The sequence below is a fragment of the Olea europaea genome, chromosome 21 (assembly GCF_002742605.1).
Source record: "Olea europaea var. sylvestris chromosome 21, O_europaea_v1, whole genome shotgun sequence".
Taxonomy (NCBI): Eukaryota; Viridiplantae; Streptophyta; class Magnoliopsida; order Lamiales; family Oleaceae; genus Olea; species Olea europaea.
Window position 1 is genome coordinate 13,797,693 of NC_036257.1, and position 16,335 is coordinate 13,814,027.

General features: G+C 35.5%; 1 protein-coding gene across 6 annotated transcripts; it reads left to right on the top strand.

Moving 5' to 3' along the window:
• Window positions 1-4,130: 4,130 nt before the first annotated feature.
• On the top strand, window positions 4,131-14,497 carry LOC111370793 (formin-like protein 5). Of its 6 annotated transcripts, XM_022992659.1 has the most exons (9): window positions 4,131-4,687; window positions 6,871-6,953; window positions 9,014-9,638; window positions 9,736-9,860; window positions 9,939-10,621; window positions 10,711-10,913; window positions 12,502-12,737; window positions 12,891-13,771; window positions 14,126-14,497. In XM_022992659.1, the coding sequence occupies exons 1-8, from the start codon at window positions 4,225-4,227 to the stop codon at window positions 13,752-13,754; spliced, it is 3,282 nt and encodes a 1,093-aa protein (XP_022848427.1). In that variant the 5' UTR covers window positions 4,131-4,224; the 3' UTR covers window positions 13,755-13,771; window positions 14,126-14,497. The 6 variants fall into 6 exon arrangements, with proteins under 6 accessions (XP_022848427.1, XP_022848429.1, XP_022848428.1 ...); XM_022992661.1 differs by having other exon boundaries at window positions 5,437-6,953; window positions 9,736-10,621; XM_022992660.1 differs by having other exon boundaries at window positions 5,440-6,953; window positions 9,736-10,621.
• Window positions 14,498-16,335: the final 1,838 nt, after the last annotated feature.

The following is a 16,335-nucleotide window of genomic DNA, read 5'->3' on the forward strand; positions in this document are numbered from 1 at the left end:
ATAACGGTCAGCCCAGACAGCCCCGCTAGGTCGCCCAGTGAATTGGGCGCCCAGGCGGCCCAGTCAATTGGGCGGTCTGGGCGCAGTTGACTGGCCCAGACGGTCGAGTCAATTGGGTCCCCAGACGGCCCAGTCAGCTAGGCCAACTGTCTCCTTCGTGGAGATCGCCGGAAAACTCTATTTTTGGCGATCTCCACTCCATTTTCCTCCTTCCAAACTATTATCCTTACCCAAAAATCATGCATTTTTCCAAAAATCAACACATGTATATAAAATCATTTTTTTTAAATCAACATAAAAACATTAAATATGGGTTGCCTATTTTTCCTTTTTTGTCGGTGATAGAGTAATTTTTCTCTTTCCTTACTATTTTCTCTTTCTTTTTTAGATGGTAAGAGTAAATTTGGATTTCTCTTGATTTTCAATATTTTAAAAATTTTTGCTTTTTTTTTAATTGGTCAAAGGGCTCTTTGGAAAAATGGCCGGGTCAATCGGCCATTGGCCACTATTTCCTCCATTTAACATAACTTTTGCTTTTGCTTTTTGTAAAAATTTTTTTGAAGAAAATTACCTTAATTTTTATTTGAAAACTAATATTTAAAAGCACTTTTCATTACGAAAATATTTTTAGAGAAAGCTACCTTAAATTAGCTTTCTGTAAAAACTCTTCTAACTATCAAAAGTACTTTATCAAAGTTAGCTAGATGGAGTCCAAAAGCAGTTTTTGAGTCTCGAGCTCCTTTTGAATTTTTAAAAGTGAAAATTACACTTAGCCATCGTTTTTAAATTTCCAATTCAAAAATAAGATTTGAAAGTTTTTTGTTCAAAAATTAGGTAATAGTTTAAATATTCTAATATTATAAAATTAAATTAACTTACGCCATCCGCGCCCCACACCACACCCCACGAAACCTTAATTCATCTTTAAGCTTTTGATTCATTTTCCACCTCTACCTCCACCTTTACTCCATCCAATCCGTTGACGATTCTTCACAATGCTCGTGCGCAGAGACAGAAACAACACTGGTGACCTGTGCTTACGGTGACAAGTGCAGCACTAACCCCCATGTGTGCGACAGTAGGTGCATCGGCGCCCATGCATCCCGTCTCGTACCGACACCTCACCATCGCCGCTGCTTCTTGCGTTGGCACCCATCCTTTACCAAAGTTTTGTAGTTTGTGGTAGAGCGTCAGTGATGTCAAATTTACTGTTTGAGCGCACGATGATGTCTGTAATGAAATCGTTTTTGACGATGAGCTGTATTATATCATTTTCTTCCTTATCCAATTTTGCTTATCAGGAGTTTATGGGTGGTCATGGAGGTTACTATGTTAGCCCCTATTTGGGAGCCTTTTTTTTTCACACTATGCATTTTTTGACCGTTGGAATGGGGCCAATTTTTGCCAAAACTGACACATCCACCACAATTGAGAATTCAACTGTATACCATATTATGCCAATTGTCACTTTTGCCCCTCAATACTAGACAATTTTAAAATCTAGGAGGGGGCACTCGTCATTTTGCATGCCCACAACATTTGACCATTTTGGAAGTCATTGTAATGTTTAATAATTACTGCATGTTCGGGACCCACTGACCTTCTCAAATGGTAAAAAAATTAATTTAATTTTAGCCAAAAATGGCTCCCAAATATGGGCTTAATTTTCGATTTGATTTTTTAGTGGTTTTGTAATGATGGCGACGCTGGTGAGGTGGTGGTTATGTTGATGGTAATGGTGAGGTGGTGGTCATGATGGTAGGGGTGGGTGGGAGGTGTTTGTGATCAATTATTTGGTTGATTGTCGAAGTTGTGTCTATGTTTGTACTGCTAATAGTGGGGGATGTGTTGGTGATGGTTGCACTATTAAGCTGTGTTGGTGGTAGTGGTTACAAATGGTTGTGGTAGTGTGGCGATGGTGTTTGGTGATAGTGGTATGTGACCAATTATCTAGTTATTATGTGACCAATTATTTAATTGTGATCTAAAAATTCGATAATTTGTGATCAACTAAGTTGAAAATCTATGACCGATAAATTAAATTGTGACTTATAAATTTTTGATTTGTGGCCCATCAAAACTTTTTACTGTGATCATGAAATAATTCATGATCAATTAATTTGATAATATGTGGTCAATAAATAAGTTGTAACCATTAAGTGTATAATTGTGACCTTAATATAATTAATTAATTAATTAATTAAGACCTGAATTTTGAAATTTAAGACCTGGACATTGACTTGTCACATACTTAACACTTGACTTGTAATTTTTTCTTTTTTTAACAGTCATATCAAATAGACCATATATTATCTTGTTTAATTAAGAAAATAAAATAAAAAAAAGGAAAAAGCCCCTCATCCCGACTTGGGGACAGGATTGAAGACAGGGACGTCGACCAAAGGCAGGCACCCCTCCAATAGGGGGGCGCCATTGTCCCTGTCCCCAAGTCGGGACAGGAGCGGGGCTCATAAAAAATTAGGATAGAACTTGACCTAGCTTCCAATTGAAACTACAATAGAAGTTACCCCCCGTTTGGCCCCCATTTTTTTTTTTTCAAATTTTAATGTTTAGAATAATATTTTTTTGAAAAAGGATGAGAAATTTTCGTTATACGTGTAATATTATTTTATGAAAGATTGTGTGATTGAAAATAAGAGAGAGGAAAAAAATAAAAGAGAATGGGAGCCAACGGGGGCTTAATCTATTCAAAGATGGAAAAGTTAAAAAACTATACTTCATTTGACATAGCTATATTTTGCGTTATACGCCAAGTCTAGTATATCTCTAGCTCTGATCGTTTTTGAATTCGTTACTTAAAAGAAAATTGAATAAATTTATCAAGTTACTAAAAGTTCGGGAAATACATAGCTTTCTCATTGACAAAATCTCGAGAAATTTCCCTCTTCTCGAATGGGAAAATAGTGCTTCAGCTGTGATATTACCTATTTTGGCAACACGCATCGTTATCTACTAATTGGTGACTCGATTTTTGTGCTCTACTTACTTCTGCAATGCCATAAATATAAATTGTGTGACGATTAACAAAGTAGAATTAAGACTTGAAATTAAACAATGTTCGCTTTAATTTGGCTAGGAGAAACTTTTCCATCCCCTAGAATAAAGGTGAGTTTTTGATGGTATGTCCATTTATTTCTTGGTGCCTTGTTGCATTTCTCAGTCTTTTTTAAGTGGCTTCTCCTTGAGCCCATGTTGGTCAATTTGACAAACCCCCACTTTCCATTCATGATTCATCCATCCATCAATGATCGAAGTGGGCATTTGCACCTAATAAGTTGTTTGGTGGACACTTCTTGCCTTAGTATACATATTTGGGGCTCAAACAATGGGCTTAACACGTGTTTGATTTTGATAGGAAAAAAGTTTAAGCTTTAATAAAATTTAATTAAAATTTGATGAAATATGTAGTTGAAATGTTTATAAAAGTTGTAAAATCCATAAAATGTGTAATTGAAAATAAATTTTAAAAAATGAAAGTCAAAAGGGAACTAAATATCAAGCAAGGAAATGGTATGTGAAATTTCCAACAATTGGCACAAAGTCCAAGACATTGCCTCGTCGAATCCACTAGTATTTTTACTGATTCTCATAACTGTATTGAGATCCTTGTTTGATCATCAATATTTCAAAATATATATTTTTTTCTCTTTTTTTTAAGCACACATTCTTTAATAAAATAATATTACACCAAAATCTACAATTTTTCCTTAATTTTTTACCATACATTTTCTATTAATATACTATTTCAAAATGTATAATGGGGCTCAAACAGGCAAATGGGTGTCTTATTTTTGTGCAAATGATATGATGAAAGCCAGTAATCGAGAATAGCACCTTGTTTGGTCCTCATTATTTAAAATTTATTTTCAATCATGAGTTCACAATATTTATTGATATTTTAAGTGTACATTTCATTAACTTTATCAAAATTCACTAAAAAATTGATTTCTATCAAAATCAAAGTGGCTCAATTTTAAGGTTGTGATTTGAATGATTACTTCCTCTGATTTAAATAAAAATCAGATTTTACAAATTTTAATTAAAAAATGATGAAATATATGTTTAAAAAGTTATGAAACGTGGTGAACTTCAAAAGATACCTTTGGAAAAGCCACGTCGATTGGTAGAAACTGACGCTAGTTTCCGTGTCACGGAATTCTCCCCATACCCAATCAATTCGTCACCATTTCTTTCGGATAATTTATGGGCACTTCTAGAAAAGTATTATATTCCCTGATATTGTCAGCCAGCCTCAGGTTTCCAGGGAATCGATTCTTCTACTTTTCGAAGGCCCAATATAAGTTGTATAGAATCATGCACCTTTTATTTGCAGAAATTCAAGTTTATTTCATATCGTCAATGACCAGTTGCAGACAATTAGAGATTCAATTTGAAGATCAAAACCCACAAAAATGGCGTCATCCGCTGAAAGAAGAAGCGTTTCTAACCTTAATGGGGTTGGAAAATCCGACTGTCCGTAAGGTGTTCGACGAAAGGTCTCTATTCAGTCCACTGTTGTTCGGTAAATTCTTTGATCCATCTGATGCCTTTCCTCTGTGGGAGTTTGAGTCTGGTGTATTGCTATCCAAACTCTATAGCTCGGGCCAGCGCAGTGTGGATTGGTTCCAAACTGATGATGATTGTGTTCTGAAAGCCGAACTACCTGGTGAGAATAAGATTGTTCTTAACGTTTTAACTTGTGTGCACAACTATTGTAATCTAGTCGAACATACCATACCTCTGCATCAGCCTTTTTTCCCTTGGATTTTATGATTCACGTAACTGAATCATTTTAAGGATAAATTCTTCATTGGTTAACTACGGAAATATAGACTAAGATATAACGACTTAGACTATTTCCCTTAAGATAGAATTTCAAGTCTTTAATATGATACGAAAGCTCGTTGAGCTTTAACAAGCAATTAGATTTGATCAAGATAAAGAAACGAGCAAACAGATTTCAAGATGGTTTGGGCCACCATTTTGCGAAATGATAAACTCAACATCAATTAACCACCGAAAAATAAACCAACGTATAAGGGTTAATAAGATTGATCTTTTAAGATGAAATCACAAATCTTAATAAACCATTCTCACTTTGCAGTATTTGCACTTGTGAGTTTGAGGCTTCATTCTTGAATTCTTGGTTTCACAGCTAAATAATCTAAATGAATGGTCCCCTGGGATCAAATTTTTGGATAAATAATCAACATTATCGGTTAATAATTCATAACAATAAAGTTGTCAGTAGGATTGAGGGAATAGAGCAAATTAAATGCTAAAGATAACGTGTGCTCGAGAGTCAGGAGGCTCCATGGCATTTTCTTCGTTATTCCAATAATTTAGGATTGACTACAAGAACTACTATATTCGGTTTTCAGAGAATTTTCTTCTCATGATGCTAATTTGTTATAGCAGGAACAGGATTAGGTAACAATACCCTTCAAGTTTGTGTTGAAGGTGGTAAAGTCCTGGAGATTAGTGGGCAATGGAGGCAACACAAAGATTCCAGGAGCAAGGACTGGAGAAGCAGTCATTGGTGGGAACATGGATATGTTCGTAGGCTCGAACTGCCTGAAAACTTGGATTGGAGAAAACTGGAGGCAAATGTAAGAAACGACGTAGTTTTGGAGATCAGAATCCCCAAGATCTATTTGGATAGTGATACATCTCGAGCAAATTAGACGAACAAATTGAAATTTGTAAAAGTATAAAAATACAACACATGAAAATGTAAATGTACTTTTTATGTGACTTAATACATTATTAGAGTATTATGTATATTACCTGAAAATAGTACACACGATAAGAACGTGACTGCAAATAGGTTTGTAATCTTGTTAATTAAAGGAAATCAAAGTCTAGCAATCCATATATGAATTAAGATCTAACAAAGTAGGTGTGGTGTCTATCTTCCCTAATTCCATTCACCATGCACAGAGTATCAGAAACTATTGGCGTGGTTCCATTCATGCGTGCTTATAAATTGATGAGTTTGTGCAATTATCCAAAAGAAAAGTAGTAGAAATTTGGATTCTTTCCGCTTCTTCCTCTTCTCAAGTTTTATACTTTTATCCTAAAAATATTGAAAAGATAAAATGTAAAAATTACAAATATCAGAAAAATTAAATAATAAAGACGAAAAATAGAATGAACAAAAATTCCATATATTAGAAACTCACGAAATAATAAACTAATCAAGATGGGCTGCCAAAAAATCGGTAAACCCTTGTCAGCATTCATTCGACAGCACATCTAATAGAAAAATGATTTCTTGACAAGAATTTTCCTTGGTCGAATCAAACATTCTCCCATCCCATTTGTATATTAATATTTAAAATTTCAATTCCTTTGGTGGATCTGGTCCCACCCAAAAGCCCTCAAGTTTTGGAATTTTTCCATCTTCGCTTCACCTGACCAATATTCAAGAATTTGTCGTCTTATCGGGTGTGTTTCACGATCCACTTTTTAGGTTTTGTTCAGTTTCTTGGCATTTTGCCTTAAACAGTGTGATTTGAATACACTTTTGAGCTTTTGCGTTGAATTCTTGAGGAGGGCCACCAAGATTCTTGTCGAAACGTCTGCGATTGGAACATTTGAGAACTGAACTTCTAGAAAATTGAGTAGGGTTAGTGAGAAATTCTGTAAAAACTTGACCTTTGAAGGTACATTCTAGCATTTGGCTATTAATATAAATGAGGGGATTTGGTATTTGTTTATCTTTTAAGTCTGTTCTCTTGATGACATGAAAGACACAGGATACAATAGGAATGCCCATAATTCTGAAAATGATGGGTATAAGTATTGTTTATGTCATGGTTTTTGTTGTTCTGCTTTCCCCTTCTGTAGCATCGCGTGTGGAGAGCAAGTGGGAGGCTGAAGAACCTTTACTGGCTTATCTAATTGACTCCGGGGAGATAAATCAGGAGATGGTAATGAGTTTTTATTCTTGTTTGACTTCAATTAGTGTAATAAACACATTTATTCATTTATTTTCGATTGCTTTGCTTACTTTTTTTGATAATGCTTATCTTATTCAATAGCTTTGCTTATGACGGATACTTTTAGTTGTTTCCATATAGAAACTTAGTTCTAGGAGATGGTGAAAGCAATTCTGTAGTTATGATTATTGTTTTTGGTGCCAATAAAGCTTTTTTCGCGTTTGTTCGATTACCATTGCCATCTCTCATATAAATTAGTCGGACATTTCAAATTATTTTTTTGAGTTTCAGGAAGTAATGAAACTTCTTTAAATGGTTTTGAAACACAAATATTAAAAGAACATGCATTAGATCCTTCGCGCTGACTGTGACTAGTTATTTCAGTTTTCGACTGGCTTATTTAAAAATAACTTCAAGTCTATTTATTGTCTGGGTGACATATGACATATTTAGAATTAATATTTGGAATAAATAAGGTGTTGAAAACAATCTTTCCATGAGGTTTTGTGTATTCAATAAATTCCTTATTGATTAAGGGTCTTCTAATACTTCATGTGCTATGAAGACCCATGCATGCATTAGTACTGAATATCAGTCAAGGGGGTATTGGAGGGTTTTCAGTGAGCTTAACAACTAAAGTACTCTAAGGGCCTGTTTGATTGACCACATTTTCCATTTTCACCAAACTGGCTTATTTGATTGCAACATTTTCTAGGGAATTCCATTTCCGCCTTTTCCCCCACAAATGTGCATTTTCCAGCTTTTTATTTTTTATTTTTTTGATTTTTATTTTCAGCAATGGGAACAAATTTTATCCACAATTGTAAAAAATTATATCCTTTTAATTGACAATTTTCATAAAAAACAAAGTCAAATAAACACCAAAAGATCCAAAATTTCAACATTTTTCAGGTGGAAATTGTGTTCATGAGATAAATGACAACATTGACTCCAAAAATTCATTTTTTAGTTTTTTTCTTTTCTTCATTTTGGGAATGGTGTGATGTTGGAAATTGATGGGAATGAAATAAGCCTCTGTTTGGTAGCCATTATTTGCTAGAAACAATATTTTGAATAGTGAATTTTTGCATAATGTGTGGTTAAAACGTAGTGAAAAGTTTTGAGTTTAGGTTCAAAATATTTTGTGTGTGAATGTGTGGTTGAAAATGAGTGTGTAAAGTTTTGAAATAATGGTTGTCAAATAGGGTTAAGATAGATGATGACAATTCCAGATGAAATTTGTTTCTTTTACATTTAACACAATGTTGCAGGGTTATTATTTGTGAGAAGGTTGCAAGATCACCTTGAAGTCAACTGTTTACCGAGCTGCCATTCTTCATGAGCTTCATTTGATACAATGCTACTCTGTTACTTTCTAGATTTTTTCATTCTCACTTCAAATTGTTTCAATTCAAATTTTTGCTTCATAGTAAGAAACTTGTATGATGCTGTAGAATGTGGAGGTGGGTTTTGGTAAAGAGGTTGCACCATCCTTTTGTGCGCTAAACTAAAATTTTGTACTTATCATATCTGTAGCAATAAGGAGTTACTATTACGAAGCTTGATGAGACATACATTATTTCATTTTCTTTATTTATTCTAAAACAGATTTCATGAGCCCATGTATTTTTGTAGGCTTTTCTTAAATTTTCATACTGTTCGAACATACCTGCTTACAGATTTCAAGCTAGTAATTTTGTTGATGTTGACGATGATGTCTCACCTTTTACATGCAATTGATATCTCACTGATCATATTTCATACACCAACGAGAAGTTATTTTGTGTCTGTGTAACTACCATTTGACAATCTGCCTTCTTTAAAACCTTTTTTTGCTGTGACTATAAAAAAGTTACTTCTTCTAGTTATTAATTGTAAATAATTATGTGAAGTAAAAAGTCTTATATCACATGGCAGCTATCTTTTCTAGCATGCCTTATAGATTTAAGAATAACAGAATAAGCTTGACTAGAATTATTAATACTTGTTGTCATAACAATATGTATGTCTAGAATGTATGTGCATAGTCTAATGGAATTCCATTACCGCAGGCTGAATTGATGTGGATAAACTGCAGGCTTGAGATGATACACACCAAGGAAGCGTTAGAAAATCTTGAAGTACGTGCCTCTGAGGAGTTAACTGACCAGGAACTCTTGTCATCACCCAAATCAGATTTTAGTAAAACTGTCAATGTCTTGCACCCACAGGTTAAGCAAATTCTGGTAGACTGTTTATGGGAAAGAAATCTTGCGTTTCCTATCTCTGATGAAGAAAAAGGTTTGAAAAATTGGTACACCAAGTACATGGGGTTTTTGTTTGCTAGGCTGAATTCTTCTAGAAGGCGTGAATTAATTCAGAGATTTGGAGGAGCACCAGCACCAGCACCAGCACCAGCACCAGCAGTTCTGTCACCTAGTCCAGAGTTAAATGATTCAGGCTTGCAGCCTACATCCGGTGAACATTCTTCAAACAGTCCAAATTCTGCTTCAGATAAACAGTCAAGCAAGCAAAAGGAAACTATTGTTGTTGCTGTTGTTGTAACTGCTGCAGTGACATTTGTTTTTTACGTACTGCTCTTTTTCTGCTGTCGCTGGTTTTGCGGGACTGGCTCTGGATGGGGAAGAAATGATGAAAGCCCTCTTCTCAGCTTAAGCTTAAGTGACTATTCCACTGGTACATTCATTACTTCCTAATTTGCGTAATTGTGTTGTCATCTTAAGATTATCGTTTAGGATTTCCTTGTCCTGATTCTTAAATTTCGATCTTTCAGCCTCTCCACAAAAGTCATTTGGCCTTCAAACTTCAGTGAATAAAGAAAAGCTTGGTAATCAATCATTTAATAACAAATTGAACGAAAACAAATTTAGCAGCAAGTTCTTTATGAAGTCTCATTCTGTAAGTGATACAAAAATTGAGATTCCAGTTGGAAACATTGCTGCAGCCACCTTAAGCTCAGCAGATGATTCTGTGCAGATACCACCTCCAATGTTGGGTACTTCTGAATTGCCTGTACTGAAGCCACCTCCTGGAAGGGCGGATCCTCCTAAGCTACCTCCAGGCAAGACAGCTTTTCCCCCGCCACCACCTCCTGTACCTGTTCCACCAGCACCACCTATAAAACTTTCATCTGCTGGCCATTGTCCTTTACCACCTGGGCCACTACCTCCAACTGCTATACCTTCTGGCATCGGGACTGGTCCTCACCCACCACCTCCTCCACCTGCTATACCACCTTCTGGCATCAAGACTGGTCCTCGCCCTCCGCCAACTCCTCCACCTACTATACCTTCTGGCTTCAAGATTGGTCCTCACCCACCACTACCACCACCACCACCACCACCACCATCATCTCCACCTCCACCTGCTATACCTTCTGGCTTCAAGAATAGTCTTCAAGTCCCACCACCACCTCCACCTCCAGTACACTCTGGTTTCAAGACTTGTCCTCACCCACCACCACCTCCAGGCAGTGTCCCTCCATCAAGGATGCATCCAGTTGGGTTGAAACCACCTCCACCTCCACCTCTTGGATCTATTTCAGGGGGAGATGCAGGAGGTGCTGCTAAAGCTAAGCTGAAGCCTTTCTTTTGGGACAAGGTTTTGGCAAACTCTGATCCTTCAATGGTTTGGCATCAGATTAAATCTGGTTCATTCCGGTAAGTCTTCTTTTCCCCTAATTGTTCTTGTTCATGAATGCAATGATGAGTCCAGCTGTCTGAGAGATGCGGAATGTCTTTATTTGCAGTTTCAATGAAGAGATGATAGAAACCCTATTTGGCTATACCCCTGCTGAGAAAAAAAAGAATGAGGCCAAGAGAGACTTTTCATCTCAAGATCCTTCAACCCAATTTATTCAAATAATTGATTCAAAAAAGTCACAGAATCTTTCGATTCTTCTCAAAGCATTAAATGTGACTATAGAAGAAGTCTGTGATGCACTTCAAGAAGGTGAGTTTATTTCTCTATTCCTTTTTGAATTTGGGACCTAGTAGCAAGATTACTGATGATGTAGCTATCTGCTTGAAGGGAAATCTCATGTGCTTCACAGAATGATCAAATGACCAGAAAAATATTTATTGTAGTTTTATGCTTCGTAGTGAGCATCTAACATATCTTCAACTAATTATTTATGCCCTCAAGAGAGAAAAAACATAGCAAGTTAAGAAAATATTCTATCTATATCAAGCCTCAGTGAAAATCAAGTCTTTATATTTTGACGCTTAAGTCTTGAAAGTCTAAGACAGAATCATAATATTCTAACATAGAGGTGGTCATAAATGTTGATTTACGACATATTTCATAAACTGCCTTATGGCTCCCTTTTTTGTTTTTTTTTGTTTTGTTTGTGTGCAATGCGTGTCTGGGCAAGTGTCCATGTGTTAATGATGGTTTAAAACCTGAGAGATGCTGGTCCTCAATGTTTTTATTGTTATTTTTTTCTGTTTTGGTAATTTATTTCAGACTCTTTAGAAGTATGATTCTATGGACATGATTCAGAATCACTAGGTGATGGTGTGCTATTAATCTTGGTCTACTTTTTCTCCTTTAAATTAAATTCATAGACTTGAGAAATTCATGATTTTTTATTTGTGACTACTTGTTGGTATTTGATAACAATAGCATTTCTCCTTTAAATCAAACTCATAGACTTGAGAAATTCATGATTTTTTATCTTGTGACTACTTGTTGGTATTTGATAACAATAGCATTTCAAAATGACTCCTTTATTGCATATGGTTCCCACTTATCCATATGTTCGCAATTTTCTTTATGTGATGAAATTTCTTGAGTCAAATTATTTCTAACCAGTCTTCTGAGGATCCCTGCATGGGATATTCACCGTCGAGAGGATTTGGTGTCTGGGTGGGTGGTGGAACACTTGTTAGAATATGAATTGTTTTAGGTGCATGATTCATCATTGATGAGCAACTCAGTGCTGCAACAAAGCTTGATAGGAGATAACAGCTATATTTCACTGACCAATATTATAATTTATTCATCAATACATAATTGAAGGGAATGATGCTTTGATAAGAATTTCTGCCATCTTTTTTCTGACATGTTTTCTAGTTCTGGTTGTCTCCCAAAGAGAGAATATTACCACCTGATAAGTGGTAACACTTGGATCCAAATTGTCATTCCCACTCAGCAATAAAATCTAACAAAATAAAAGCAACACATTGAAACTCATTTTATAAAGTGTCTACCACGGGATTTAGGTTTGAATTTCATATTATGGTGGTGAGATGACAAACATGAAGTTGTCTTTCATTAAATTTTGTGCCTGGAGGTGGTGTACAAACACGATGAGATGGAAAGAAAGTTATAGACATCTTTAAAAAGACAAAATTGAGGTGAATGCTTTACTCAGGAAAGCTTGAACAATTGCTTGATTGTTAAGCAAAAAGGCTTTAGCATGTAGATGGTTGTGTTAGTGCATTGTTTTTGAAGATGTTTCCTTGAAGTCGAGTTTTGCTCTTGCTTTATGATCTATTTATAGCCTATGAAAACACACTAAGCTTTTTAACTGAATCAGGTAATGAGCTTCCTTCGGAGTTTATTCGAACTTTGATAAAAATGGCACCAACAGCTGAAGAAGAATTGAAGCTGAAACTCTACAGTGGCAAGCTTTCTCAACTTGGGACAGCTGATCGCTTCCTGAAAGTCTTGTTTGACATTCCATTTGCCTTTAAGAGGCTAGAATCATTGCTTTTTATGTGCACTCTTCAAGAGGATATATCAATGGTAAAAGAGTCTTTCACTATTTTAGAGGTGAGATATTTGAGAACAGTTTAGGCACTCACTGTCCTAATTGCTATTTCACCGAGGCATCAATATGAACTCTTTACTGTTAGCATTTGAGCCATCATTCTATCAATTATAACATCTTCAAACTAATGTACTTGGCATCTACACGTGTTGCAGGCTGCTTGCACAGAACTTCGAAAAAGCAGGTTGTTTCTCAAACTCCTTGAGGCTGTTCTTAAAACTGGAAATCGCATGAATGATGGAACGTTTCGTGGCCGTGCACAAGCATTCAAGCTTGACACACTTCTGAAATTGTCAGATGTGAAAGGAACGGATGGAAAAACAACACTCTTGCATTTTGTCGTTCAGGAGATGATCCGTTCAGAAGGTGTACGAGCTTCCCAAGCAGCCAAAGAGAGCCAAAACACGTCCAGCATCAAGTCTGATGACTTACTCAAGGATTCTTCCCAAGATTCAGACAACGACTTCAGGAGTATTGGCCTGCAGGCTGTCTCTTGTCTAGGTTGTGAGCTCGAGAATGTGAAGAAAGCTGCAGATTTAAATGCTGATGATTTGACAGGAACAGTTGCCAAGCTTGGTCAAGCACTGAAAAACTCCCGGGATTTCCTAAATTCAGAAATGAAGAATGTTGCAGAAGATGGGTTTCATCAGACATTAAAGAGTTTTATGCAAAATACAGAGGCTGATGTTACGTGGTTGCTTGAAGAGGAGAAGAGAATAATGGATAGGGTAAAGAGCACGGCAGATTACTTCCATGGAAAATCGGGGAAGAATGAGGGTTTGCAATTGTTTGTTATTGTCCGGGATTTCCTCATAATTTTAGATAAAGTATGCAAAGAAGTGAAAATTCGCCATAAAAACCCAAGTAGGACACCAAGAAAAGAGGATTCAGTAGTGACTCCTCCAAATCTCCCTCCGAATCCTCCTCCTGCTGATCCTCTTCATCGATTATTTCCAGCCATCAAAGATAGGAGGATGTATAATTCAAGTTCAAGTTCAAGTTCGGACGAGGACTCATAGTAGTTTTTACAGAACAGGTAAATTGAACTTTTCTACCACCACATATACTCTTCTGGGAATGTGCAAATACTAAACATTATTAAATCTGTAGAGCTTATCAATACCATAAATATGTTCAAGGCTAACATTTTGTCATTACTCGCTGATTACAATTGTGGCTCTTGCAGTTTTATTTCCTGAAAGGGAAACATGGCTGCCCACAGTGTGACATCTTTCATATTTCTTGATAGAGATAGAGATAGATGGATCAATTGTATTCTACTTTTTCTTTCGCCACCTATTTGTGACAATTTGAATTAACTAATAGACCTTTGATGTTCAAAAAACATTAATATGTGAAAGGGTAACATTCTTTTTGGTAATTTATTCAGGTAGTGCAGAGGTTTAGAGAAAGGGCAAAGAAGCCTACTCCAATGAAGCTGAGACCCTGGCGGAAACTAACCGTCCAATGTTAGCAAACATTTTTTTGGTAATTTATTCAGGTAGTGCAGAGGTTTACCAAAGAAGCCTACTCCAATGAAGCTGAGACCTGACGGAAACAACTGACCAATGTTAGCGAACACTTTTGAGTGCTGTGTACAGAGGCTTAATTTGTGGCTTCATTTCTTCAGTTGGGCATCAATATTTTCAAAGAATTGCTGTATGTTTCTGTTTTGATTTACTTTTCTCAATTTTGTTTTCTTCTTGTTTTCAAAGAAGATTTAAGTGCTTCCATTCTCAATATTCGAAGTAGATGAAAAATATGAACTTCTAGCACCAAGTTAATCAAATAGTGTCAGTTGAAGTGCTAAAAAGTTAGCTCCTTTAGAATATCGTGTAGATCTAGCAATAAATCAAACAAGATTGTAAAAAAAAATTTGCCATATTCGAGCCCAGATTGAGAAAAAAATGCTTAATTTCTTTGGAAGTTGACGTAGCAGCAAACTGGTGCTGATTCAAGTTGGTTAACTCCATTGATAACCGAATTGGTTTTGTTAAAAATCAGATTTTTGGTAGGTTTAGATAAAAGTTGATGATACATGTGATTAAAAAATTTATAAAAATTATGGGTTTCATGAAATTTGAGGTTGAAAATGAGTTTTGGAAAAAATGTGATTTAAGAAATGGAAGCCGAGGCTGATTTTATTTGAAGGAAATAGATACACATGATGGTGTACTTGTTTCTACGTTGAGGAAATGTTGAACAGTGGCCCTATCAACGTTACCCGACCTTCAGAGAACGAAAATTAGTTCATGAATATGGTTGTATCCCGCAGATTGCAAGAAGATTTGTAGCTATCGACATCATCAACCTAAATTCCTGAGTGGGGATGCTCCAGTTGATGTACTTAAACATTAGTTCATTTAGATCGTGTAAAACTAGCAATAAATCAAACAAAACTGCAAAAATAAGAAAATAAATTCACATAGACGATTCATCTACATGATTTTATGAGTAATGAAGAGGTGAATAATTTGAAATTTGAGCTAGCTAGTCTATGGAATATGATAGAAGAAAATGATGAAAAGATTGATCATCTCATTGTCGGCTTGAACAAGTTGATAATAATCATGAGCCTAAGTTGCATTGGCAGATTCAGGAATTTAAATGAGTTAGGATAGATCCAAACATGCGTGCTCGTCTTCGCAATGGCCATCCAATATATAGGGGGAAAAAATCGACAGAGCCAACAAGGTTGATGCGATGGCTTGCCAGGTGCTGGCTCCGATACTATCGAGTTGCGAGGAATATTGAGATATATGCTTAGGAGCTAAATATTACAAAATATTAATTTCGTTCTACTTCCTAATCATAGAATGATGACAGTATTTGTTATTTTTAATTCTGACATAAGTTAATCCATCAAAATTTTAGAGGCATATTCAATTGGAATATTTAAAAACTTTTTGGAATTTAAAAAATTTAGATATTAATGTAAACTCTTCTAGATTCTTTAAAAGTATTGATGTGTTCAATCGAGACTTTTATAAACTTTTAAAAAGTCTTTAAAATTTACAATGTATTCAATCAAAACTTTTTAAAAGTTTCTTATAAATTTTGAGATATTCAAATTTTCAATAATTTTTATAAAAGTCTCTAGGTACAAACTTATAAAAATATCGAAATTTGTCTCATTCATGTCAAGATTTTGGGAGAATTTCAAAAAAAGAAAAAAGAAAAAAAAAGGGTGTTTTTTTGTTTCTTTCAACATTTTTCTTTCCTTTTCCCGAATATTAAGGTCATAATGAAAAATTACTTTTTTTACTTGTTATATTTATTTATATTCCCCCTCTCTCTCTCTCCCCCCCTCTCTCTCTGTCGCACACACACACACACACACACAAAACACGTCCCCTCTTATGATCAATGATTTTAGCAAGTGGAGGAAGCTGCTACACGAGAGAAATGAAAGGAACTATGATATGGTTTTTTCTCCTTTTCCCTTATTGTTGACATTGAATAATAGGCTTTTGGTTGCTCAGTGATTCAAAATATTCCCCAAAGTGATTTCTTGTTTGTGTCATTTTTTCCTGTTAAGACGTAGCTATTTATTATATAGATAAAATATTAGGTTTTTTTTTTTTTTTTTTTTTTTTTGGC

Bases quoted from the DNA above. Each gene is read 5' to 3' on its own strand.
- LOC111370793 (XM_022992658.1), top strand. From the start codon at position 4,225: ATGGGCACTTCTAGAAAAGTATTATATTCCCTGATATTGTCAGCCAGC. The intron at 4,688-6,870 runs GTGAGAATAAGA...CCCCTTCTGTAG, and splicing joins TCTGAAAGCCGAACTACCTG to CATCGCGTGTGGAGAGCAAG. The intron at 6,954-9,013 runs GTAATGAGTTTT...CCATTACCGCAG, and splicing joins GGGAGATAAATCAGGAGATG to GCTGAATTGATGTGGATAAA.